The sequence below is a fragment of the Coffea arabica genome, chromosome 1e, assembly GCF_036785885.1.
Source record: "Coffea arabica cultivar ET-39 chromosome 1e, Coffea Arabica ET-39 HiFi, whole genome shotgun sequence".
NCBI lineage: Eukaryota > Viridiplantae > Streptophyta > Magnoliopsida > Gentianales > Rubiaceae > Coffea > Coffea arabica.
In genome coordinates this window covers 46,270,680-46,298,156 of record NC_092311.1, presented here as the reverse complement: position 1 = coordinate 46,298,156, position 27,477 = coordinate 46,270,680, and the positions used below count along the sequence as shown (strand labels likewise).

Genomic DNA, 27,477 nt, shown 5'->3' with positions numbered 1-27,477 from the left:
TTAGTTTTTTCCTAAAATTATGTATGTATTCATCTATTTCTCATAAATTATACACTTATGTTTAAAACATTTACTCACCTTATTAAGCTATTTCAATCTAATTCTACTCGAGCAGCTCCAATCGAAGGTCATTGGATCAAGATTGCCACGTTATATAGTTCAGTATAGACACTAGTACACTACTAGAACAAATATAAATGTGCGCATTAATATAGCAATATATAAAAATACAATAAATCTTCTCATTCATTGAAATTTGTGCTTAATTTTTTTAAATTTTTACATATTATTGTTGTAGTGTTTTTATTAGTATTTATTGTTCTAAATGTAAATTGCTCGTAGAAGCAGAAGCCTCTGATTCGGAATATTCCGAAATCATTGACTGCATTGGGAAACGAACCAACCAAAACGGTGGGCCAACCTTAACGTACTGTTAACGGCAACGGCATAGATAAACCTCCTGCGCGCCAAGTCCCCATCGTCTACTAGTCCATTTGTTTCACCTTAAAAACGCGGCTTTTAAATTTCTTCCCAGAATTCTTCCAAAAAAAAAAAAATTTCCCGGTAAACGGAATTTCCCACCTTCAGCCGGAAAAACGAAACATTGGCCTGGAGGAGGAGCTGGGAGGAATGGCGGTGCCGGCGGCTTTGCAGTGGATGAACGGCGAAAGAGGGGTGTTGGTGCTTTACATAGCTAGGATCCTCTACGCCGCGCCCATTTCTCTCCTGGCTGAATCCATTGCTCTGGGTATTCTTTCTCTTTTTGCCCTATCCCTGGAAATCTCCGCCGATCATGATCATGATCATGATCCCTTTTCTCGGTTCTTCAAAACCAGGTATTTTATGCATCAGTCCATTCACAAATGGCAGAAATTGCGGAATTAGGGTTTTAACTGGATTCTGCAATATTTAACTGTTAGATTATTCCATTTCTGTGTTTTTTCTCCTAACAATTGTTAGCTGAAATAGGGGGGCTTACTTCAGAATCTTGAAGCTCCAGAATTTTGTAATTGTGAAATAAATTGTAATCCACATTTTTTTAATATTCAAGTTGGACTTTAGAGGTGATTTTGCATTGCATTTATTGGTTTGGGTGAAATTGATTGTTGTGTAGGCCAGGTGTATCGTCTGGGATACTGCTGGGGGCAGTGACACTTCCGGGATTAATGCTGTCAAGGTTGATACAAATGCTTAGAGGGTTATCTTTAAATGAGGTTGGAGTTGCAGGTATACTATAATGTTGCATACACAAGACCTAAGCTTTGTGACGTTTCTGGAATAAATTAAAATTTTGATATTTCAAACATGAACGGATTTGGATTAGGAACCAGATATGGAAATTTGAGTAACAAAATGGTCAATCGCCAAAAAATTGGAAAAATCCTGTGTAGTGTCAACTTTGCTAGCTACTTGCTAAGGTTGTCTACATTTTGAAAAGCAAATAAGTGATTTCCACAGACGAATTTTCAAGAAACTGCTGTTCTTTATGGGTGCAATTTCCCATCTTCTTATCTCTGTATACTACCCTTATTACCTGATCTTACTTATTTTGACTTTGGATCAGGGAAGACTTTTATAATAGTAGGGTAAATTTGGATGGTCTTTATTAGCTTTTAGAAGTTTCTTGGCTTTAGCATTATCTATTTCTTGTTATATATCGCTTAAAGAAACTTAAAGCTTGCAACCTTAGGATTGTAGAAAACAGGTCAGCCTAGCTTTGTTATGTTTAGGGTTGTCTTTGTAGCACAAAGTTAAAACTCAATCTTAGTTAGATAGCTGAAGAAACACCAGCATTCACATTATACTTTGTGATTATCCATAATTTGGGGCAAGAATAGGATTATACTAAGAAAAAAATGAGTACGGTAACATTAGGAGGATTAGCATTTATTTGACAAGAAATCGAAACCATCACATTGAGTCTCAGGATAATTTCTTTCCAGTAATATTGCAAAACTGATGTATGAATTCGGTGGATTTGAATTTCTCAGGATGCAAGGTATTAAAACAGAAAACTACCACAATGAACAAGAATCACAGAATCATTTTTTGCCATCATTATTTGTATACTTTGTCTTTTGCATTAGCATAGAAGACCTATAACGTGATTAACTGGTTTTTTCTTCTACCTTATACAGACCTTGAAAATCTACAATTGCAATACTGGGCTACCTTTGCCAGTTGCTTCAGTGTGCTAGTTTGCTTCGATGTTATTCTTCAGAGACAAGACAATGGTGTTCCTTCTGTTGATAGTTGCAGTAATTGGAATAAAAAGTTTAGCTTAAGCTGCATAGCCTTGTGTGCAGGAATCTGCTGCATTGCCTTCTCAGCTAAGTATCAGTTTGGTAGGTGTCTGATAGGTCTTTGAGAATGTCTTATGAAGTTTAGGGTGCTGGAAGAACTGTATACATTCTTTTAGCTTGGATTATCCTGATTTAAGTGATAAAAATCCATGCTGATAGATACTTTGTTTCTGTTGATCTTTTGTTTTCTTCTCTTGGTGGCACTCCTTCCCTCGCCCTGCGTTATCTACACAGGGTGGCAGATGGTATTTATGTTATTGTGGGTGGTCTTTCACGGACTAGTGGCATCAAAACTAATTCAGAGAATTCTTCGAACATTTCCAGCTTGCGTTTCCATTGGTAGGTTATGTTACTGTGAAGTATTGATTTGTTAATTGGATGCAGCCTTTCTCTTAATGTTTAATTCCACCTTGCACCCTTCAACTATACCCAAATTCCGGCTTTGGTCCCTAATCTTTACCGCAGGATACTTTAACCCCTTAAAATTTATTCAACTACAGTCTCTAGAGCATAATGCTTTTTATACTTTAGTTGGGACAGATTTTATTCTTGAGCAGACAAATTATATACTTCACAGACTAAGGTGGGAAAGATTTTATATTTTGGGGACTAGAGTGTCGCACTTTAAAGTGTAGGGACCACATTGGAAATTCAGGTATAATTGAAGGGTGCAAAATAGCCCTTTTCTTAATAAACAAAAATAACTGAGAAGACTATATAGGTATTAATACTGCTACTTTTGTGATTCATTAGGCTATTTTAAGATTTTACAGGAATGTGTGTCTTCTATGAGATATAAAAAGCTTATCTTTGACCTTTAGCTGATGAACTGCACAACCAGCTATAAACATGTAATCTATATTTTTTCACCTTCAACAAAAGTGTTTACTAGCCTTACCTTTAGGAAAACTATAATCACCATTTAAAATGCTAGTAATGGCACAAATATCAATGTTTCTTTGTGTTTCAACTTGGTAGTTGTCTCTATATTGTTGGTGTCTAATTCGCTTTCAGTACAGAAATGAGTTTCAGTATTAATCCGATACACTGTTCGAGAATGATAGGTGTTCTTAATTATAGGATATTCTAGCTGTTCTTTAGCAACATTGTCTGCGCTTAATCTAATTTGTTTTCAGAAGGTACTCATTTAACAACTTTGAATTAGAATTGGATGCTATAATTCTCTGATTTTCTAATATGCTTGATTGCCTGATCTTCTGAGTGGTGGGATTGTTATCTCTATATTTAGGAGAAGCACTTTTGGTTACTTCTGGCCTTGTTATCTATTTTGGAGACATGCTTCAAAACACTGTTGCAAAGGTAAGTTTGATTTTTTTGCTTCTCAAAAATAGCCAGATTATATAACTTTATTTTCTTCATTTTCCTTATTTTTGCTTACAAGAAGCAATTCTCTGACTGAACAGATTTTTGGGTATTGGGCATCCTTAGGATATCTTCCTGTGCAATATGTTGTCAAAAGAAGTGAGATAAGTACCATTATTCAGGTAAAGCACTGCCAAATTACTCTTTCCTTTGGAGCAGAGATATGCATTATAAATGATATTTACCTTGTGGTGAGAACTTTTGTATCTGATGCAGGGCATGACAGTTGGCCTCCTCCTCTTTCCTCTGTTTTTGAAACTGATTTTTCAAATCTCTGGACATTTCAAGTTTGTGGACATTTCTAGGGAGAGAGCAAACCATGAGATGAAGAAGTCCTTCATCTTTTATGCTTCCCTTGCATTTCTGTTGATTGTGGCTATTCCTTTATGGATGCAGTTTGTTCAAGATTTTCACATGCATCCTTTGTTCTGGTACTACCTTCTGCAACTTGTTTCCATGTCATATTGGTAGTTTAGTTTTTTCTTCATTCACTTATTACGGAGGCAGATAGGTAATTTTTGGGTTGTTCCTGTGGAGCTAGTTTCCTGGTAAATGGTCATCAGATTGTCTTCTGTAGGGATGGGTGTTTAAATTGCCCACTTATTTTCCAATTAAGCCTCTGCCATCTCTCCCATTCCTCTAGTGCATTTCAGGTTTAGTAGATCAGAAATTTGTTAGCTGGAGGAATTTCTATGAGAGTTGGATATACTTAAAGTTTAACTTTGATGAAAGAGCCACTACCTTGGTGGCTGTTCCATTTTTGGATCTCTATTCGTGCACTTAAGGGAAGGAAATTTAAGTAGAAGGTGTGTGATGATTGTGTGCATCATATCTTTTTTCAGAAAAGTAGGGAGCTTTATCTTTAGTAACTGAATACTGCTAGTTAGTCAATGGAAATGCATTAGATATTGTGTGTTAGTACATTGCGTAATGTATTTGAAGAAACATATTTATTCAGAAAGTTATAAATTGAGTAGCATGTAGTTACTTTCCCCTGGTTGGGTGAACCTGAAATCTGAAAAAGCCTTTGAAGTACAAATTACGACTTGATCAGGCAATACAAGTGAACTTGATCAAGGAAAGTTAAGGATTCCATTAGTGGTGTTTTAAATCAATCACTTGGATGTTCACTAACCATGAAAGCAAATTGACTGGTAATACTTGGAAATTCATTCGCTTTGTGACTGGTAATACTAATCTCATTAGTTTATCAGCAAAACTTGGAAATGAGATCTCATTAATGGCCTCACTCTTGAAATGTGAGTGTAATATGTAATTTGTTACTCCTTGATACATGGACATACGGAGGAATATACCTATTATTTGAGACAAAGCTTCATAATGGACTCTGTCAGATAATAGTTGTTTATCTTAGTATTATTGTTGTGTTGTAAGTGTACTTTCGCATCTGAGTTTAACATGTTGACTTTGCTTATTCTGATTCATGCTAGGGTGCTTGACTTTGTATTCTCAGAACCACTTAAGACACTGTCATTATGTACCTATTGGATAGCTCTAATATATGCATCAGTTACACGGTTTTATGATATATCAAAGAATAGTAAGACTGAGAGGATTCTTCTTCGGAAATACTACCATCTGATGGCAGTTGTTATCTTTGTGCCTGCTCTTATACTTCAGGTGAGATCAAAACAACAAGGTATACTTGTATTTTCAAGTGATCTTTTAGCATATCAAGATTATATTGAAATTTGTGTTGACCATATAATGACATGCAGCCGGAGTTTCTTGACCTGGCATTCGGTGCAGCTTTGGCAGTTTTCTTGATATTGGAAATCATACGAGTAAGTTCCACTCTGAAACTACATGTTTGCTTCTAAATTCTTCTTTGAACAAGAAATGGTGACTGTTACCAGTAACACCTTGGTGCGAATTTTTGATGCTCAATGATCACTTGTAGTAGTTCAGAATTATTAACAATTAATATGGTGAATACCAGAACATACAGTCTTTCTGCTTTAGACTTTGGAAATTGTGTTAGAATGATTAAATAAAATATTCTTCCACTGCTTTCGGACTACAGTAAGTTTATGATTACTTTTCATTTTAGTTCTCTGAGTATGCTAAAGTATGTTTCACTTTATCTTCAAACTTCTCTCAATAAGTATCATTTTATGCCTTTGTTTTTTCCAGTCATAATAAGTCATTGCCTTAGATTATAAAGAATTGAAAATGCTGAAAGACACAATGCTTAACTGAAACAAATCAAAGTTTGAGGGCTCAAGAAAAAGTTATTGAAATTGCGGGGCTTGCTTGGAGTTTTATCTGACATTTAATCTTGATCAGGGGTCTTACTTATTTTGAGCCTTTTTCCCCTGACAATAAAATTCTCAATCGGTTTCCACAATGCTCCAGCTTTTAACATGCTAGACTTTTGTGGTTTTCCATTATTGGATAACTTCTTTTTATGTCTGCAATTAACCATTTTCTCTAGGCAGGTATGGAGAATTTGGCCTCTAGGACAACTTGTGCATCAATTCATGAATGCTTTTACGGATCACCGTGACTCAGAGATTCTTGTTATCAGGTTTTATTTTTGAAATGATTCCTACGTTTGCAAGCTGTGTTGCAAATAATTCTTCTGAAGTTTCAATCATGTTTTCATTGTTCCCTTCAGCCATTTTTCGCTATTGTTGGGCTGTGCTCTTCCTATTTGGTTGTCTTCTGGCTTTAATGATCGACCTCTTGCCCCTTTTGCTGGAATTTTGAGCCTCGGAATCGGAGATACAATGGTGAGACTGGTTCAGTTTCTGATTTTTGTCAACTGTTTGTTGCTTTTGTTTACTTCAATTGTTACTCGGTCATGACAATGCTTGATTCAATGCTGAAAATTTTTTAATTGATTGCACATTGTGCAAATTTGTTTGCCTCAAAATGTTCTTCAAACAATATCCATATATGATGTTTTTACATTCTCCTAACGAGTTTGTGGTACTTAATTTGAGCAACCTACTTCTTGCTATATCCACATAAGATTTTTTTATATTCTCTTAATGAGTTTGTGGTACTTAATTTGAGCAACCCACTTCTTGCTATTATAAGTTTTTGCCAGTTGATATAGATTTATACATGAAATTGGGGTTCATTTGAGAGTAGGCCATGAATTTGTAGAAGTAGAGCAAGCTTTCACGTAAGGGCATTTGTAGGCAGGCATTTTTCTAATATAAAGCAATGCTTCACATAATAAATGGTTGAATAAGGGTACATTTCTTGACTAAATGGAGTAACATTCACTTGCTTCCCCACTCAACGCTGCCCACAACCCCAAAAAAAATAAAAAATGAACCTAAATTATTGGTTTAGAATGTTCAAGTGCAAGATCGAGTTATGAGGTTAAATCCTTGACATAAATTGTTTGGCATCTATCCTCTCTCTCTCCATTTTTTTTTCAAATTCATTTGCTAAACTTGCTGTTCGACATTTGACTATGGAACTTTTTTACCTCTGACATTCTGGCAAGCCTGCTAGAATGTTTTGTTCCTGACTATGTTACTTAAAATTCCCTTTAGGCTTCAATGGTTGGCCACAAGTATGGGGTTCTACGATGGAGCAAAACTGGCAGTAAGTGCTCATTCAAATTTTTTCATTTTTTTATTCTTCTTTTATCTGTAAACTAGGGTATTATATTCTCTCCTTGTCAGAGAAAACAATTGAAGGAACTGCAGCTGGTATAACTTCTGTCTTGGTCGCATGTTCTGTGCTGCTTCCCCTTTTAGCTACAACTGGGTACATTTTTAGTCAGGTCTCACTCTCTCTCTCTCTCTCACATATGATGATGATTAAGAATTATCTAATGTTTCCATAGTCCTCATCAGCTTCAGTTCATGACCACTTTCCTTTAGCTGTTTCTATAGAAAGTTGAATGGATCATGATGATTTGAGTTTTTTTATTTCAGAGAACTATAATAGTCCATTTGGTTTATCATACTTCTCCGTGTTTGTGTTGTGCAGCACTGGTTTTCTCTACTTGTTGCAGTGACCACTAGCGGGCTGTTGGAGGCCTATACAGCACAGCTTGATAATGCATTTATACCTCTTGTTTTCTACAGCCTACTTTGTCTGTAATGTGACTGCGTCATGCATCAGAAGTAACATAAATGAACCCATTGACGGCCAACAACCAATTTTCTGGGTAGTGTTCCTGACTTGTGAGTTGTGACTCTGTGCTTCATTGAGCACTCAGTTCGTAGATGTTAATGACATGGACCTGTCCGTTAGGCCATAGGTTAGTCTCATCGTGCAAGAGGCCGAGTTAACCAGTTTTGATGTTGTATCATTGTCCCAGTTTTGATGTCGCATTAGTATTTGTACAGGAATAAGCACTCCATGTACAGCTTTTACTTCGCATCATGATGTAGCAGAGTCAAATTTAGGGAACTCATGTAGCAGTGTATATTGGAAGTTCTGCAATCAATGCAGATAAATGTTGCGACATATTAGCTGGTGTTGCAATTCCTTCCGTTTATTCATATGTAGAACCCATGTTGATACCGTTCATTCTCACGTTCACTGCTGTTCGTTAATGGCATGTATCTGCACAAGGCACAGTTCTTTGCAAATTGCAGGAGCGTGAAACATAAGCATTGCATAAGGTTGTTTGGCCTGAAGAGTTAATTTACATCTACTTTTTTTCACCGTCAATGGAAAAGACTCGAAAACTTCCCCAAGGGATCCACAAAACAAAGTGACTGCCCAGTTCTCAAATACCTCCTTCGTTTCATCTCGGAACATTTTGGGGTGGTACATATGTAGAAAGTGTCAGTTTCAAGATCTAAATTAAGAATCAAGGGAAGCTTATTTATGTGTCCAATGCAAAATCGCGTGAGTACTAGCAATTGGCTTTTTGAAAACTGAGCTCCAAATTTCTCAAATTTCCAAGTTCCATTCAGTTGACAAAAGCACCTCCACTCTTTAACCAACAAACACCAAGGGAGAGGGAGGGAGGGACGGAGTGTTGGATTGGGTGGTAATGTACTAAGGTGAGTGAGATTATAAGTAGAGGTTTTGAATTCAAGACTTCTCACTTAAAAAAGTTCAAAAAAAAAAAAGAAAAAAATAATTATTTTTTAAATAATAGAACTGGACAATGCAACAGATTTGATATTTTCTTCACTGTAACTATGGCTTATCAAAAGAGAAGCTTTCCACTCAAAAAATGGTACTAAATGCTATTAAAAATTATGGGAACTACAAAGTTTCTACGGATTAAAAAAATGTTTTGCATAAAATAACTTATCACCACTTAATCAACCACGTTTTCCAACCATGTATAGAAAAGATGAGCATAACATTATTGTTTTTGTGTGTGTGTGTGTAGGTGAGCATAACATTGTAACCAACTTATTTAAGTTAATACCGAGTGATGGTATACTTATTTATGTTGATAAATAAGTATTACGCCGATTTTATGATTCTTGAGTAAATCTTGACACATTGGTTTGCTAACTCCTTTGAAGATTAAGTTTCTACGTTTGGTTAGGAAAAGTTAAAAACTAAAAAAATTTAAACCAGTATAACTCTACATTCTAGCCCCCAAAAAAAAAAACTCTATATTATATTTCCCTTGTCATTCTCACTTTCCACTAGTTTAAACCAATCCAAACAAATATTTAATGAAGTTTGACAGGTTAAAATCAATATTTCATCAATGTTTCGAATAACTTATTTTCCAATATTAAACTAAAGTCATACGGATCTAAACCAAAACTGTATTTTTCTTTGTCAGTTAAGTTTTAGTATAAAAATGAGGTTGTTCACTCTAGAAAATCTCAATATCTCCGAACAAGTTGCAGTTACTTCACATCTTTGGATCAATCCTTTTAACGACGATCATCCTCTTACTCCTTTTATCCTTGTAATTATTATGCACACATCTCAGTTCTTATTGTTTCTTTTTTTTTTTTCCCGTTTTGCACTAGTTATATTACTTTATTAATGGCGTTGTATAATATCCTCCCAAAAAAAAAAATAGTAAAGTAGTAGTGATTGTAGCCTAATGAAAGTTAGCAAGAATCAAATCAGTTAGAGCTGAATTGCAGCACTAGAAAGGCGGTGGTAGGAATACTTGTAATTCTTGTATAAAAGGGACGAGCAACAAGGGGGTAGAACAATCTGAAAATTAGCATTATTTTTATTCATTCTCTTGAATCTTCAATAATATTGCCTCTCTTTCTCAAGTTGCTTTCTCAAGTCTAGCAGCTCCTGATTGATTTGATTTTCTCCTACACCTTTACTACTCTACGTAACAGAACGACACAACAATACTTTGACCAGTAAAATTTGATTGATTCAACATTTTAGCCGTACGTGGTGGTTGGTGAATTCCAAAAACTTTTGCTCTTCCTACTTTCCTTATTCATTTGATAAATTTTTATTTAGATTTTTTCTTTATTTTATCTTGTGAGCGGTATATGGTATGTCTTATTTCTTCTTGTTTATCTATAAGTGAAATGAAAAGGTATAATTGATTTCAGTGTTTAATTGGTATTGGCTTGTGTAGAAATGGCTAAAGCGTGGGAAATTGAACAATTATATGAGCCAGAGATGTATATGCCCCATGGAATTGTGGATTCATACTACACCAAGTTAGAGCTAGTCAGAAACTTGTTTTTTTCTATATGACTACGAAGATCATATGAGAGAGCCATGTTTGTTTTTCACCAATGCCGTTCTCAAGGTACTAAGATATCATGTCAGATTTTGTTTGATAACATAAAAAAGTGCTGAATCTGAACTTTTTCAGACATTCAGATGTTTTGAGTGTTTGATAAATGAAAATTCATTTGCTGAACTTGTTAAGTAGTGCTGAACTTGTGTGTATTTTTTGTAGCACAAGAATTCTAATTGAATGTTTAATTCTGATAAGAATCAATAGAATTACTTCAACTATCTTATCTTATCTACCAAATCTACCATTGTTTGTTAATTATATTCAAAATTCTTATCTAATTAAATAACGTAATATTCTCTATCTAATGATTTTCTATTTCTCTTTTCTCCCTTTTTAATGACTTTCACATCTTCTCCATACTCCTCATATAATATATTTCATCTTTTATATTAATTTGATTTAAAAATAAATATTGTCATTTTTATACCTAAAAATTTTAAACTAATTAAATCATAGGTTCTATTTCTTTCTTGGATGAAAAGATATAAGGGTAAAATTGTCAAATTTAACTTATTAAGCATGCAGTTATAAATGTTTATTAAACAGTATAAATAGATTTAGTATTAAAATTCAGAGATTCATATATTTCTTTTCAGTGCTTAAAATTCAGTAAATTAATTGTTTCAGTATTCAGATTTCAGACTTCAAAATTCAGATTCAGTTTTATCAAACGGAACCGATTAAGTTAGTACTAGGACCTAACAACTTGCTATTGCTGAATTTTGTGGTTTATGTTTTGTTTATGTGTTTTCTTTCCTCTACCTTTTTAGGGATAGATATAACGATTCAAGTTGATGGAATGGCTTGAATTATATGTTTTAATTAATTGGAGAGCTAAAACTTATCAATTAATAGTTTGAGGATCAAAAATTAAATTTCGTAATTGTTTGAGGGTCATTAGAGCATTTTGCCCTTGTTATTATTATTTTAAGTTTCCCTGTTAGTTGTTTAGTCATAAAACTTGAATAACAATTCCACAACAACTATTTCAACATGTGAAAAGCGAACAAGTGCTTACATGGTGTAGACACCAAATTTTTGTCAATTTTTAATATTTTTTCAAGATTTTTCTATTTAATGAATTATTTATTTTCTAACATTTTAATGTGCATTTTTCTCATTTTTGCAGGTTTGCTTGAAAAAAAAAGAGAGAAAAGAAAAGAAAAACAAACCAAACAAAAAAAAAAAAAAAACACAACAAACAACAAAAAGAAAAAAAATCATCATAATCATTTTCTCTACCAAAACAACTATTAACCCATTCCACACTCAATTGCCATGCACCTTTCTTTTCATTGGCAGAAGTCATCATTTCGAAAGATTGAGCACACAAGCTCCATTTTGGCTACAAGTATCTCTCGGCTCTCTTTGGCTGCCATAGGAGACAAGCCACAACAAGAAAAGAAAACTCCCTGGGTTCTCCCTCTCGGCTCCCTCTCTTTTTTCCAGCAAACTCAACACACAATTCAGAAACAAGGAGGCAGCCGCCGGTTGGACAAAGAGCCTGGAGCTTCCTCGAAATTTTAGTCAAAGGACCACAACCTCATTGAGGTATTCTTTCCAGCTTTTCCTTTTTTTAACTAATTAGATTAAATGCATGTTTGGCTACCTATTTGTCTCTTTCTTTCACTGATTTTGTTGCTATTGTGGTGTTGTTGAAGTTTTTTTGGGACAAGCCTGGATGAAATTAAGAAAAAAGAAACGATGCTGTGAATGCATGCCAAATGCTTGATAAAATGCCGAAATGGAAAAACGGATTAAAAAGCTGAATATTCTGCATGTTGTTGTCAAAACGGATGACCGTTAGCTAGCACCGGGCTTGGAAATGTGTGCTTATCTAATTTTTTTGGAGTTTTGAGCTTTAAAGACATTAGAATAATTTTCTTCATTTTTGGGGCTGTTTTGATTTAATGCATCCTTTTGTTGTTGTTTACTTGTCAAACTAAGATTATAGTTGTATTGTGGAAGTTATAAGGAGGGTTTTGGTATAATTTTTATGATTTTTGGTGAAGATTTGAGGGTTTTAAAAGAATAAAAACTGAACTGATTTCTTGGCATTTTGACCACTTTCGGCTCATTTTTTGTAAAAACTAACTCCGGAATTGGATTCTACGCGAAAAATCGAGTTGGGGTGTGTATTTTGATAATTTTTGTGATCGGAAAAAATTCGCCGGCGACCGGTGGTGGCGGCGCCGGCAGCCGCCATGTCAGCCATGGTTGGCGGTGGCGAGGAGCTTCAGCCGGCCAGGCAAGAAAAAGAAGAACCGGGATGGTAGAAGAAGAAGTGGAGGAAGAAGAAAGAAAGAAAAGAGAAGAAGAAAAAGAAAAGAAAGGAAAGAAAAAAAAGAAGGTGGGTTGGGCTAAAATTTTTAGTAGGCTTGTTTCTTAATTTCGGTTGGGCTAGAAGGTCAGACTCATGCTTCTTTTTTGGTTGGGCTTGAGGGATAAAAAGACGGGCTGGCCTGCTCGTTTCTTTTGGGTTTCGGTTGGACTTAGGTAGTATCCGGCCCAAATAAATAAAAATAACGGCCCGATGGCCTTTCTTCTCCCAAATCAGAAACCGAATTTTGCACTTTGGCCCCTAATCTTTGGAGTAGTTTTCACTGCGGCCCAGAACATTTTAAATTCCTTTCAACTCGGTCCTTAAATTAATTTCACTTTGGTCCCTGAATTTTATCTTTTATTTAATTTTGACCCCTGAACTTTGAAAAATATAATTTTTGTCCCCCAAAAGTTTTCAATTTTTGCAATTCAGTCCTTGGCAAATTTTGGCTCTCTTTATTATGATTGTTTATTTTCTTCAATAACTAATTATGTTACTTTTGAACATATTCAACCTGTAATTTTTAGATGTTTTAAATTTCTTTATGTTTGACATATTAGCGTGAGCTTAGTACTTTTATTATTATTGATTTTTTCAATTAAATTGGTGCCATGACTCTTTTGTTCATTGTGAGTATAAATAGGACAATTTGACTCCATTTAGTTACCACTTCAAACGGGAGGTACCCCTATTTTTATTATTTCAATATCAATTACGTGCTCTTATGTGCTCTTATGTGCTCTTATGTGTTCCTATGTGTTTATATTTTTATATGCTTTATTTATTTGATTTAAATATTCATTCAAATTTTCTTATATATGTTAGTTAGTTTTTTATAATGATTCGAGAGGTATTTAAATACCTCAAAAATGTAATAGATAGGATAATTAGATTTGTTTTATTATATTTTTCCCTTCTAGATTGTAGTTAGGCGCTCCCCGATGTAATAGATAGGTTGCGTGTTTATGTGGTTTATGTGTTATGTGTTTTATCCGCTTTTCTTAGGATTTTGGCATCTAGATATTATGTTTACGTGTTATGTGCTACGTGCTCTTATGTGTTTATTTGTTTTAATTTATGTTTTATTTGTTTCACTATGAATTGTTAATGCATGACGTCACCACACTAGTCCAACGCTAGTTGTGGTTTCTCCCTCCGCTTACTTGCTAGTCCAACGCTAGTAAGGACTTTTAGAAATGGGCTAGTCCAATGCTAGACCATTTAGGTCATCTTGCGCTAGATTCATCTTTGTATGCTATTCACTACATTTTCATGCATATTTTCATTTTTAGGATCTTTTCTCATTTGCATGATATTCCCTATTATATTATCCCCTACCCGCTATAGGTGCTAATCATGTCATTTAGAATTGCATCTCATTTAAGCTAGTTCATTTGCTTGTTCATGTTAGGATAATTATTTTTTCAAACATGGGAAATGGGTGATTATAACTTTCTAGTTTAAGTACCCTATTAATCCATGTATAAGAAAATTATGTCACGAGTTTTGCCTCCCGTACCCTTTATGTTGCATTCTCCTTTTCTTTGATCACTTATATATATGTATATAATTTAATTTCTTTTCTTTTATTTTAATTTCATCATTTGCATATTCGTGACACTTTCAAGGAATCATTTTGGCCTTCGCAATTAATGCGATTGGTTCAATTAAACCCCTTGAATGAACATTTTGTCCCTTTCGATATATTTAGATTTGCATCCATATAGGAAACATCCAAATATGATAAAATTAAGGGTTAGATTAGGAAAATTTTGACTAAACCTCGCAACTAGCTTAGACTAGGTTGAAAGGGTGCCTTAGGTTTGAGTCAATTGAACCTTTGCCTTCCCTTTCTTCAACCGTGACTCCCGAACCCATTTTCTCTTGTTTTCAAAGACCTGGAGTTGTCAAAAAGGGTTTTATTTTATTTTACTTTATTTTTGGGTGACTTGGTACACCAAAACTCCATACCAAGTGGCGACTCCTATTTTTTTCTTAAAAACCCTTTTAGACTAAATTTTGGACCCAAATTGTCGCATACTTTTAAGTCCCATTCTAGGTCCTTTTTCATTTATTATTAATAAATCACATCTTTTTATAAAACACTTTCTTTTTCCATCTTGTAAAAAATGGGGCGCGACACATGGTAGTATTAATATGCTCGTTGATCTCGTACGGTTCCTCTACAACTACTGGTGATAGAGCTTCCCAACGTGTGGCCTCTCTGAAAATGTATAAGAGCAGGAGAAAGACACGTTAGCAGACAGATGGGGCAAGTACATCCCATTTGAATTTGGACAGTTACTCCATAATATTTGGCTTGTTATATATATATGTAAGTGACCTTTTGGAAAGATTACTTACATGTTTATCGGGTTTGCCAAAAAAAAATTTAAAAAAAAATCCTAAGCGCGACCAGGAACTAACACTAAATATGCATTCCATATTTTATTATGAACATTTTTTTAAATTTTTTCTGCAACAAATTTAAATGCAACGGCTATCAGTTTCACTATAACTGGGGCGGGACAAAGGGAACATAAACTATCAATTGCACATATTGGACTTTTCTTGTGGAAACCGCCATTAACTTGGCATGCATGATATGGTATTTCTTTGATGATGATAATGGATAAAGAGGTTGGCAGATGAGTACTTTGTCTAAGACGTACTACATTTGTCGATTGTGACTGTCAATTGTAAATTGTTTTTTATTTTGTGGATATTCTTTATTACAGGGAACCTCTTGTTCATGGTGCTGGGGCAACACAAACTCATGATTCACCAAATAGGTATTGTTTAAAATATATAACAGATTATTACTTCAGTGACAATAGCTGGCATGGATTTTACAAATTATTATTATTATTATTATTACATTTTGTAATTTACATGGCCCGGTTAGACATGGAGAGGGCAACAATATTCCTACAAGTCCTACAAGAAGTCAAATGGCAAGTCCTCCCCCACCCATAGGGATGTGGCGAGTTCTCCTTTTGGAGCTGGTAGACATGGAGAGGATAGCAGTATTCCTACAAGCGGTTGTATGGCGAGTCCTTCGCCCCTTCCATAGGGATGGGATGGCTAAACATGGAGAGAGCAACAATATTCCTACAAGTCATCGTATAGGGATGTGGCAGGTTCTTCTCGTGGAGCGAGTCCGACCTGATAGGATGAGGCGGGTCATTCTCGTACTAATGAAGAGAGTCCAAATACAAGGTATTTTAGAAACAAGGGCTACTTTCCCTTTATAAGGCAACTAAACCCGTTTGTTCTTTTGTTAATTTGAGATCCTTTAGTGTTTGTGCACAAAAAAAGTACTTAGGATTTTGAGTTTTCTCAATACAAGAATATATGGATATGTTTTGAAAGCGTACCAAACCACCAAGAACATCGGATCTGTTTTGTCTTTTATCTGTTCTCATGATATGATTTTCTTAAGTGCTAACAATAGGTAGGAGGCTAACAAATAATAATGGATAGGGTAAAATCTAATAGATACTCGGCTTGGTATCTAATCCATTTGCATGATATGGACTAAGGCTATAAATCTGGTATTTTTTTCTCAAGATATGTTTTTTTTTTTACTTTCCTTTTTCTAATTAGATTTAATGTGACAAAGGTTGAGGAATTTTATACCGATGTTAGGATAGTATACTAGCTATCTCAATGTAATCAAATCATTTACTTAACATATGTCTAACTAATAATTATTTAACTAATGAAATGATATCCCAATCGTACTTACGTACTGTGGAATTAATTACTCGTAAAGATATGTTTCCATGATGATTGTTTGTTTTCATTTTGAACTTTTGTTTTATGATAGATTTCAATCCAACTAGAAAAGTGGCAAAATGTAATAAGAGATAATAAAAGCGGACAAGTACAATCAAAATCTTTTGTAATCTCTTGCATGGGTCCCATAATTGTATGACCTTATTTTTTTTTTTTAAAAAAAAACAAAGAGTCTTTTGCCAAAGTAACTTTTCTTTAGAAAAACTAGAGGGAGAGCCCATGTATCACACAGGAATTTAGCACCTATGGTTTAAGATACCTTATAGTTTTTGTTTGGTGTAATAGTATAGAAGTGTAATTTGTAATAAGAAAAAGAGAACTATTACTATTAGAAGATTAAGTGTAACTGTATATTAAACTATATAAAAATGGAATATTAGATAAAAGCGGAATTCATAAATCTCCTTCATAGTGCCTCTCGTATTTGCATGAAGTTAAAGTAGTAGCCTGTTAAATTTAACTTTTTATTGTAGATGGCAATACTCTATTGTAGGAGTGTCTTTCCTTGGGTTGTCTCTAATCTTATAGATAGGTTAAGAGTTGCAAAATTTTTGAATATTTTATTAGAAGCTATTTCTGAGTGTAATAATCCATCTTGAATATTTGTAATTTTTGTAATATTTGTAATATTTAATGTCGTAGGATGCTTGTGTAGGGGAGAGAGCAATGTCAACTATTGGTTGGTTCTCATTGTTGTCATATACATGTCAAAGAGTTAGTGCTATTAGTTGATAATTGTGTAAAATTGTTAATGAGAATATAATTATAGTGCATTTTATTAATTGGAAAGGTGTTAGTCAAACAGTTGATCAACAATGATGATTTGTCTGGTATGTAGATCTGCTATTATAGGTTGTGATTGAATGTGAATAGCAATTGTAGGAAAGTTTGAACATATGAATTTGTTAATAGCGTTATTTAAGAGGCATACTTGTTAGTTTTTGAAAGAAAATTTGGATCGTACATATTTTGTAATTTCTATTAAGGTGGGAGATGGAGGCATCTGAAATGAGAGTGGTCTGTTAATTTCTTACAATTGTTGGACAATAGTTGTGGTGTTAATGATCCATGAATATTTCATTTTTTTTGGGTGGAACTTATGGTCAAAATGGGTTGAACTTTTGCATTAGAGATGTAGTATATTTTATAGGTGTCAAAAAATTCTATATCTATACAATAAATTAGCGCTTCAACATTTTGTCCCTGTATAGCGAAAATGTATTAGAAGAAAATGTTACGTATAAAATTTGACCAGACAACTCATTGGCCAAAACTTTCTCAATTAGCACATAATATTTATTGCATAATGAAGATAAATGAGTTTTCCATGGTATAATCACATATTCCTTAATGATATTGAATGAATTAAAAAAATATGGATAAATCCATGAATAAAGCAAATGAAGAAAGAATTAATTAAAAAAATAAAAATATAATTTATCCTACTTGATAGAAGCATATATATTTTACAAATTATCACAAATTCAAGTTAGTTACTTGTATAAATTAAGATTTTTTTTCACTACATTATAACCTTTATTTTTTCTTAAAACTAACATAAAGCATTTGTTTGAAAATGAGAAACAAGGAATAATGATATAAATATATAAGCTGAAATCATACATGTCAATGATTGGGCTAATAGTGATCAAAGTAGGAATAATAAAAGATAGAGTTTATTTTGTATGGTTGGGATTTTTGTACATTACCTAACCATTGGCGAAGAGCAATTTTGGACAGCATTTTGCATCTTCTGAGTACTGTGATTTTTCATGTTTCAATCACTTGAATAATAGTGCTCCAATTGTGAGCGAGTAGTTGGATTTTTGACAACTTGAGTAAGTTTCCAAATATTGTTCTTCATTTGAATAAAGTTGATAATAGTTATGCTAAGACTAAAGAAATAGTAAATATGAAGTTTGGAGCGAAAATTAATTAATCATAGATTTACATTTGAAGTCTAGAAACAGTGAAGCCAAAATTAGAATAAATTACTCCCCTAAATTGGAATTAGAAGCTATAGGTAGAAATTTTGCATTTGAATTTTGTCATGTCAATAGTTGGGTATTAAAGTGAAAGGAATGGAAGGAAAGAGGGGGTTATAAAGAAACAAGTTTTGATAATTAAAGGAAATGTTTTAAAGGAACTAATCAGGAAGGACTATAATCTAATTGATAAGCTCCTCAACTTTGATACTATTAAAGTGATAGTAAAGAAGAAGAAGTTGAACCAGTTGAGTGTTATATTATGATTATGGGAATCCAATATAAATATCCTAATGATTTCTATTAATTATATATATTCACATCTCTCTTACTCATAAATATCCTATACACTTACGTTTTGTGAAATAGAAGGACACAGATTGATAAGGATATCTACAAAAAAAAAAAAAAACAAAGGAAAAAAACGCAGAAGGAACAAAGACTAATAGATAATTGAGGTCGTTTAGGTCATTACAGCAACACAAAGACTATTATAACTTGTATCCTTATACTATATAAGAATGAATTTAGGACAAAGATTTCAACCGCAATGGTGGGGCTATTTTGGGAATATGAGAGTATTATAAAGTGCAATTGGAGTATTGAATATGAATCATTATAGCTAATTTGGTTTTTTTTTATAATTACTTAAATGTCCTCTCAGACATTTAAAGCTAGGGGTAAGTTTAACCTATGACAGTGTTCGACATCCGATTGAACATTGGGTACAATTGAATTCAACTTGTGTTTTAGTGGAATTACATAAAAACCCTTTTAATTATTTAATTGTATTAACATCCAAGTCTCTTAATTTCTTAAAGCCTTTCTCATCAGTTATTTGCAAACTTATGATATATAGATGTTAAGACACAATTAATGTCGATTAGTAGAGAAGTTTGGTTTCTTAGCCGTTACCATAGTAACCCCCATCTATTCAAATTCATTTCATTTACTTATAACTTTGTTCCACTACAATCATGTAGTCTATTGAATTCGGATATTGCTGTATTAGCTACTCCTCTTTCCCATTTGGCAACATCTTTCTCAATAGGTATATTTTCTGTAGCTAATCTACTTTTTTGGTTGTAAGAAATCTGTGATCTTGCAAGCTGTATGTGCAATACTTTTTTTAGTGTTTTAATTCAATTGTCCATGTTAGATAGACTTGATAGGAAGGAGATCACATTTGTTAATTGTTATTTGTGGTTTAAAATAAGTTTATCATCATAAATTTTTCCATTTATAGATTGCATCTATTTCTTTTGTTGTTTTAACTATTAGTTACGGTAATTTTCAAACTGTTTGCTACTTTATTGATGATTCCATTTAGGCAATTTTTCACTTCATTTGATATGCCATATGTTTAACTATCTACTTAAAAGTATGTACTTCATTACTTTTAATTGTTTTCTTGAATTGAGTGGATTAAGATGTTTTAGTATTTTTTTAGGTAATTATTTATCTAGATTAGCGTGTTAGTTATTGTATATTTTTGCAACTAGGTCAAAAATTGATGTTTTGTGATTGTAACCCCTATCGAGAAGGAGATGTTTTGCTATATGTCCTAAATCATAAAATAAATCATAATTGATTGATTGGTCAATGTGGAGGTTTCATGATGATATGTCCTTGGAATCAATATAAATTCAAGAATTTGGCTTGCAAGAACCAAAATTCCACTGGCAGTGATTTTTTCAAGTATGCTAATTGTTCAAATCTCACTTATATGACTAGATAATGTGGTGAATTGCCCTCATATCAAGATCAAATTCAAACTAAATAACAAATTTTAATATTCCTAAAGTGCATGAGCAAATATAAGTAGATCTTTTATTCTATTAGATTAAACGCAAAGTGCTTGATCGTATCTTATAATTACATTTCATTGCATATTATATTTTTTTGACTCAATATGTAATTTATAATTTTTCTGTTTAATATCACATAATAAAATTATCATACTTCAATTCTTATACTACAAAATACCAAATAATAATTATTAACTATCTTTAATTACAGGTACTAAACTCCCGCGCGTGACGTGGGCTTTTTCCCCTAGTCACTACTATAAAGACAACCACGATACCCACACATTTCAGAAATGTCCAAATATTTTCAAAAACATAAATTGAACCATATAGCATTTACAAAACAAAAGGCCATTTTCGGAAGTACAAGAAAACAAACTCTACCATAAATTGTACTTTGCACTATAACTACATTCCAAACAGCCTCACAATCCCATAATGCCCCTATCCTTCCAGTTGAAATTCAAAACCCCTTCGATCTAAACTCATTCTTATATAGTATAAGAAAATATTTCAAAAGTGATTCACTTTCAAATTAGTCTCTCTCCATTTTGTCTCTCCCACTTTCGCTCTCAACTTTGCAGTCTCTATTTTTTTTTTTCCTTTTTTTCAATTCCATTTTCATCTTTGAGCCCATAATTGTTTTGAGAAGTACATTGATTCACAACAATTGAAACTTGAAAATTGATCCTTGATAATTTTTACTGTTTAAAAATTAGTTCTCCCTGTACATAATTTGAATTTGTAAGCAAATGCTATTATCTTTTTCTTCTTGATTGTGCACTTATTTCAAAAATTTTATGGACTTTAAAATTGCTAAGACATTGATGTCAAGACTAGTCCAGGATTGATCAAACTTTGCCAGAGAACGAAATTCAAAGGTTAGGAGAAGAAACCACTATTTGCCCGAAATGCCAATACAACCTTCTTTGTTTAAGTACTTTTGCTCTATTTTCTGTTTGGATTGTTCTCGAACTCTTTTTCATAACCTGTAGAGCATATTTAGGAGAAGATCATAGTCAGCCTTCAAGAACACGTCTCTAGCAGAGTAACAGGCCAAAAAAAAAAAACCCCACAACAATGTGATTATTTACTCGTGAAAATGACTTGAACCAAAATTTGCTAAAACATTATTGAATCCGAAAAAGGAAATTCTAACTAGTAATACAGTGTCGAATTGCGGATATGTAGTCATAATGCTCATTTTAAGCGTAAACACCAGTGACTAGACACCATAGAAAAGGTGGCTGTGGTCCTTGTGGATTAGCTCTATTAACTAACCATTATCCATCGTTGTTAACCTTATTTTCATGTAAGTCCTCTTAATACTAAAATTATCCCCAAAGAAAAATCTTTGTTTTTTTTTTCCCTTTTTAATCAAAACCATATAAGGCGGTGAATGGAACCATACCAACATGCATACATATTAAGATATAATGGATTAAAAATCTGACAAAAAATTCATGTAACACATGTTGTTGTTCAATTCAGCACTCTTGGGCCCAATGGGATAGAAAGGACTTTTTTTATTTTAATCTTTTTCTAGTAAGGAAGAAATGAGATTTTTGAAGTTGGAAAGGGGTTAGAAATCAGGACCTCTAAGATTTGGAGTCTCAATTTTAACCACTAAATCAAGACCTCTTTAATAAAAAAGATTTACTTAACGTCAGCCCACATGTATTAATTAAGTACTCTACAATTCTTCCTTTTTTTTTTTGAGCAAATACTCTACAACATAGTAATAACAAAGCCTATTCCTAATTGCAATTGAATAAATATCTGATGCAGGTAATGTGGAATAACCCTGTGGCATTCTTCCCCACCCAAATTTTAAGCAAATGAAAGTGAAGCAACAGAAACCTAATCAACTCTCTTTTCCTACTCGATTGGGGCTGCTGTCTGCAGAACCATCAATACTTCAATACCATATTAGTTAGTAATACGTGGGACAAGTTACACATTAATTAGCTCTATTCAACTCATTAGAATAATGTGGACCATTTCTCATTAATTTTGTTTCTGACTGCTTATTGCAAAATACTTTCGTCCAGAAAATATTTTCCCTACAGAAAATGTGCTTTCCACATCAAGCATTTGATCATGAACTTTTGGGGTTTTTTTCCTCCAGCTTATAATATTAATATATATATACATATATTAGGTGGAACCTTTTTTTTTTTTTTCCTGAGCTCTTATCTACGAGAAGCAGACTAAAATGCTCAAAGACTATGAAGGGATGAGAACAGTTTCACGTGGCAACTGAATTATGGGCCCTGAATTTATGCGCTTTCTTCGTTTATGTACTTTGAATGCCAGCTCCCAAAAGAAAAAACGAAGAGACTCCTGCCTCGCAGTGGGGTAGATCATAGATGAGCCATGTATAATGTAGTCAGAGATTCAATAAACTTGCAGAGCGATCATTCTCCTGCTGACCTTTTTGATCTTTCTCGCATAAGAACTGGGATGGTTCTGGGAAGGACTATTCATCTTCACAAATTAACAAGGATTAAAAAAACTCCTTAGCAATTAAACTTGTCTGGTTTCAACTGGACGTAACAATATCTTCTCATTGTTGTGGTTTCATGCCATGTTGCAAATTAATGTCTTTGGCTTTTCCTTATTCGCTAGCTCTTTTTTAGTCATGCAGTATCAACCGTTCAACATATATATATATATATATATACATTCTTTTTTTCTTCATTGAACTGACTGTTTGAAGTAAATAAATTGTAATAATTTCAGGTTTAAGTGGATAATATATATGCAGGTTTGAAGTCCAAAGCTAGCGGCTGTATATTGTTTTCATCACCATGGGTGAAGAATTAATTTGAACCATATGCAAGTAATAATGAAGTCGATAGTGAAGTAAGGAAAGGAGCATGGACATGCCAGGCTAGCTTAAAATATTATAGATTATTAAGATGTGGGATGGTTCGGGAAATGACTGTTCAACATAACAAACAAGGATAAGACGCTAATAAACTTGTCTGGTTTCAACTGCAAAGGCCTCAAGAAAATATCTCTAGCAAGAAATATTTTTCAGTGGGGCCTTAAATTAACAAGCAAAACTTTTCAAATCCTTCTAAAGAAATAGTAACTCCTAGTCAAGATATCCAAATGATACTAGGTAAAATGTTGTGGATCAAGAAAAATCAAATTGCAACTTAATTAAGAGTTCTAAACTGTTAGAACTTGTTTGTTGATACATTATTAGTTCTCTTCATTTATTATTCTATGCGAAATTATCATAGCAACCAGGATAATATATAGTAGGATTTATTTCACATTTCATTGGGGGTATAAATTGTAATTCTAAGAGATTTCAAGTTATGACAAGCCATTTCTTTAGCCGACATTGCATACCATGATAGAATTGTACTCCCTTAATTTTCACTGTTCCCTCTTCCCTTTCTAATCATGCAGCAGTAACGATATTTTTTTTTTTTTTATTAATTCAATATTGCTGCACTCTGAGGTACGTAAATCCATCAGTTCAAGATTTCAGTCCAAGGTACGTACCTGGTTTGAAATTTACAGCTTTAGCGACCCTTAAATGTTTGTTGATCAAAAAGAAAAAATGGTCTTCCTTTGCATGTAGAGAAAGTCCAAACTGACACGAAATTTAAAAAAAAAAAAAGTCAATGCGATTGAAACAAACGATCATTACTAGATATCGAACGAATTTTGTACAGTTCATGCAAACTTTTTACGATTCAAACTAACTAATAGTCTGGATATGATAGAATTTTTTGTGGACAGCAGTTTGTTCATCTCTTACATGTGGAAGTACAAGGGTTTATGTAAATTTTTACACCATTGTCGTTGCAAATGTGCAAATAGCCAAATATCATCACATCTGCAGTAGGCTGGTGTGTTTTACTTCTTATTCTTCAAATTCTAACTACAAATTGCGTGACCCTAAATTTATGAGGTATTATGCCATTGAGAGCTGAAAACTGCTGAGTCCTTGCATTGGTACGTAATTAATACTTACAAGATTGTTTGCAGAGATAAAATTACTAAACAATCGTTGGCAAAATAAAGAAAAAGCCCTTTTTGCTCATGGCTACTTAGTTAATCATACCCATTTGAGGTGATCAAGAAATCAAAATTACAAACAAAAATGATCAAATCAAATTAAGCCAATGCATTTACTAATGTCCAACATTAATTACAGACTTCAATGCAATTGATCAGGCATTCTACTCATCTTCTATTGATTTCGAGTACGAGAAATCTAGTAGGTTAATTACACATGCAGCTGGATTTCCATTGGAAGGATCTAGTCAGATGTCACGGGCATAGCCAGTACAATTATAGATGCATATTCTTGTGAAAGTTAGCCGTCCGTGTATGAAGTATGCCATGCTTGTTATGCAAGTGGGGTAAAGACAGAAATAAGCTGCTGAAAGAGAGGAGCAAACTAACATGCTTGAGGCTGATCTGTTCTATCATAGATGTGCCACATGATCTCTGAATTCGAGAGATACTACTCATCAACGGTTCCGGAAAGTTCTCCATATATCATGTGGCAGCAGATGTAGAGGGTACAAAACTGCACAGGAGAAGCCAACCACCCTTCTATATTAACCATGCACAAACCACATACACATGGTGAAAGTACAAAAACTTCATGAGTGGACAATTAAAATGCCTGTGAAAGCACAAAAAACTTCATGAGTAGACAACTAAAATGCTTAATTTCATGTCAAGTTCCCTTTTTTTTTTGATGTAGACAAAGCAGTACTCAGTTTATTTTACAAATTAGTGCATATTATGCAACTACATTTTCATTGGTACTTTTCTATCTTAGATTTTATGTGCTACACTAGTTTCAGAAAGAAAGTAAGAGGTGCAAGTAATTAAAGGTAAGATTAATTTTTTATACCTGATAGTATATAGATATAGATACATGTCACACGTACATAATTTTTAGAATTCAATTTGAAATTTTGATTACGTGACATGCTCATTAAGACTTCATTAGGGTATAAACTGGTAATATAAGAAAGATTAATCCAAAAAGTAATTTCTACTCATTGGATATGAATAGCAAAATGAAAATCTAAAACAAGCTGGTCATTGGTTGATGGGATATATTTGGCACATTACAGCTGTTAGACGGGACATCACAAACGATTTAATGGGAATCAATTCCGCAATCTGTACAATCCGTATTAGGCACTAACTTAGAGTATGCAACTTTCCCTTACAGGGTTTTTAATGAGATTGAGCAAGTTTTCCTGAGTATATAAAGCCTAGACGAAGCAAGCTAAGAAAACTGCACAGATATGAATGATTGGAAGGCAGGAATGGCTAGCTAAAAGCGACCTTTCATGCTTGAGTCGAAACTTCATGCACATGCAGCGGTCTCCCATAATTACACGACTCTCATTTAGTCCTTCCCATGTCCCGATCTCTTTAATCTTAACCCGACAAACATGACCTGACCTTATCTTTGTCCCGATCTCTTCCACTATAAATATGCAGGTTTAATTTGCGCAGAAAAAGCACCAAGACTTGTTCAAACTTCAAGCAAAACAAAAGGAAAAGAAAAGAGTCATGGCGAAAATGACTAGAACAAATGGCAAGAAAAAGAATGGCATTGTGAAGCTCAAGATAGTCGCAGAGAAGCTACAGAAGAGTCTTTCATTAGGCAAGAAGTTAGCTTCTCGAGCTGACGAATTCGAAGAAGTTAATGATTCAACAAATGTCCCTGATGATGTTAAGGAAGGGCATTTTGCTGTCATGGCTGTGGATGATGATGAGCTGAAGAGATTTGTTGTCCCCTTGAGTTATCTAACACATCCAACATTTTTGAGACTCTTGGAACAAGCTGCTGAAGAATATGGCTTCGACGTAGAAGGTGCATTAACTATTCCTTGCAGGCCAAGCGAGCTGGAAAGGATATTGGCTGAGAAATTGGTGGACGGAAGAGATTCAAGAGCTAATGCTGATTGGTCACGTACTAAAACCATGGTCAAGAGCTGCTAAAACATAGTACTATAGAATAGCTAGTACTACTGTACCTTAGAGATTTTATTTTTTGGGGATTTTCATCCTCTTTTCAAGCTTACCACTATGTGTTGTTCACCATCTTTCTTGGGTTGCCAATGTCAGGCTGCCTTTTCCTGGCCAATGGAAGTTGGGCATGTTCTAATCAGAATTAATTCCATGCAATTGTTTATTTGGTTAATAAGATTTACGAGTAAAATTTATCTACAATTCTAGGCATTTGTTCATTTGGTAATTAACATTTACGTGCAAAACTTAATTCTAGCCACTCTTATTTATTTGTTAAATATGATTTACGTACGTTGCACTTGTTCCTGAATTGAAAGACCTACGGAAACCCCAGTAAATTGTCTCAAGATGGACTAAGACAAACTCTAGCTTACACCAGAGACTCAAACATTTTACAATTAGCTCGACTTGATTAGATTTAGCAAAATAACATCCCCGATATCTAACTGGACTGACTATCCTGCAAATCTTGTAATTGTCATTGGAATACCAAGTACACGCATGCATCAATACCTGATTACAAAGTTTAGAGGACACACATTTTTCTGAGATTTATGATATGGCAATGTTTACTTAGAAGCTGCAGCTGCTTGAACTTGGACCAACGCCAAGTAAGTGCGGAGTTGAGCATCCGCAACCCTCAAGTAGTTTAACTTGTTTGTAGCCCTATCCTAATCCCTCCGAAAGTGCCAAAATTTTCTGGTTCTTGTAATAAGATCTTCAAAAGTTACAAAATGGTGAGAAAAGGCAACTAATTAATACCAATTTTACTTTGAACTCGCGAGTATTTAAAGTCCGTGAGTTTATTTACAAACACGTATGTGTGTGCGTGTATATATATATATATATATATATATATGATCATCATTCGAAGAGGATATGTCCCCAAGGTAACTCATTGAATTCACTAAAAATTAGTGTAGTCAGAGTAGCGATCGATTCAATCCTCTCAAGCTGTTGAACTCATTGTTGGTACTCGACCAAAATAGATCATATAAGTAACAATAATTTCTCTAATAAAATTTAACAAAGAAATTAACAAAAATTTCATACCTCAATATTTCATTAAAAAATGTAAATAATTTGTACCATAAAAATTAATTTGGCGTGAGTTGAGAGGAGAGTACACGAACCACTTCTGATCTTCAACCTCACCACCTTG

The 27,477-nt window shown here is 33.7% G+C and overlaps 2 protein-coding genes and 1 long non-coding RNA gene across 4 annotated transcripts; all 3 read left to right on the top strand.

Moving 5' to 3' along the window:
* Nucleotides 1–332: 332 nt before the first annotated feature.
* On the top strand, nucleotides 333–8,204 carry LOC140010890 (dolichol kinase EVAN-like). 2 transcript variants are annotated; one of them, XM_072058498.1, is made up of 14 exons: nucleotides 333–836; nucleotides 1,115–1,227; nucleotides 2,139–2,345; nucleotides 2,538–2,642; nucleotides 3,553–3,623; nucleotides 3,728–3,808; nucleotides 3,903–4,117; nucleotides 5,138–5,327; nucleotides 5,426–5,491; nucleotides 6,146–6,234; nucleotides 6,325–6,439; nucleotides 7,217–7,268; nucleotides 7,325–7,449; nucleotides 7,659–8,204. In XM_072058498.1, exons 1-14 carry the CDS (start codon nucleotides 631–633, stop codon nucleotides 7,770–7,772), a joined length of 1,749 nt encoding a protein of 582 aa, XP_071914599.1. In that variant the 5' UTR covers nucleotides 333–630; the 3' UTR covers nucleotides 7,773–8,204. The 2 variants fall into 2 exon arrangements, with proteins under 2 accessions (XP_071914599.1, XP_071914605.1); XM_072058504.1 differs by having other exon boundaries at nucleotides 334–836; nucleotides 7,349–7,449.
* Nucleotides 8,205–11,562: 3,358 nt separating this feature from the next.
* LOC113689620 (uncharacterized) lies at nucleotides 11,563–16,071 on the top strand. Its single transcript, XR_011818071.1, has 3 exons — nucleotides 11,563–13,382; nucleotides 15,439–15,492; nucleotides 15,606–16,071. It is a non-coding gene; the product is annotated as an uncharacterized lncRNA (long non-coding RNA).
* Nucleotides 16,072–25,796: 9,725 nt separating this feature from the next.
* Nucleotides 25,797–26,516, top strand: LOC113689609 (protein SMALL AUXIN UP-REGULATED RNA 51-like). The gene has a single exon (XM_027207363.2). It carries the CDS (start codon nucleotides 25,854–25,856, stop codon nucleotides 26,283–26,285), a length of 432 nt encoding a protein of 143 aa, XP_027063164.2. The 5' UTR covers nucleotides 25,797–25,853; the 3' UTR covers nucleotides 26,286–26,516.
* Nucleotides 26,517–27,477: the final 961 nt, after the last annotated feature.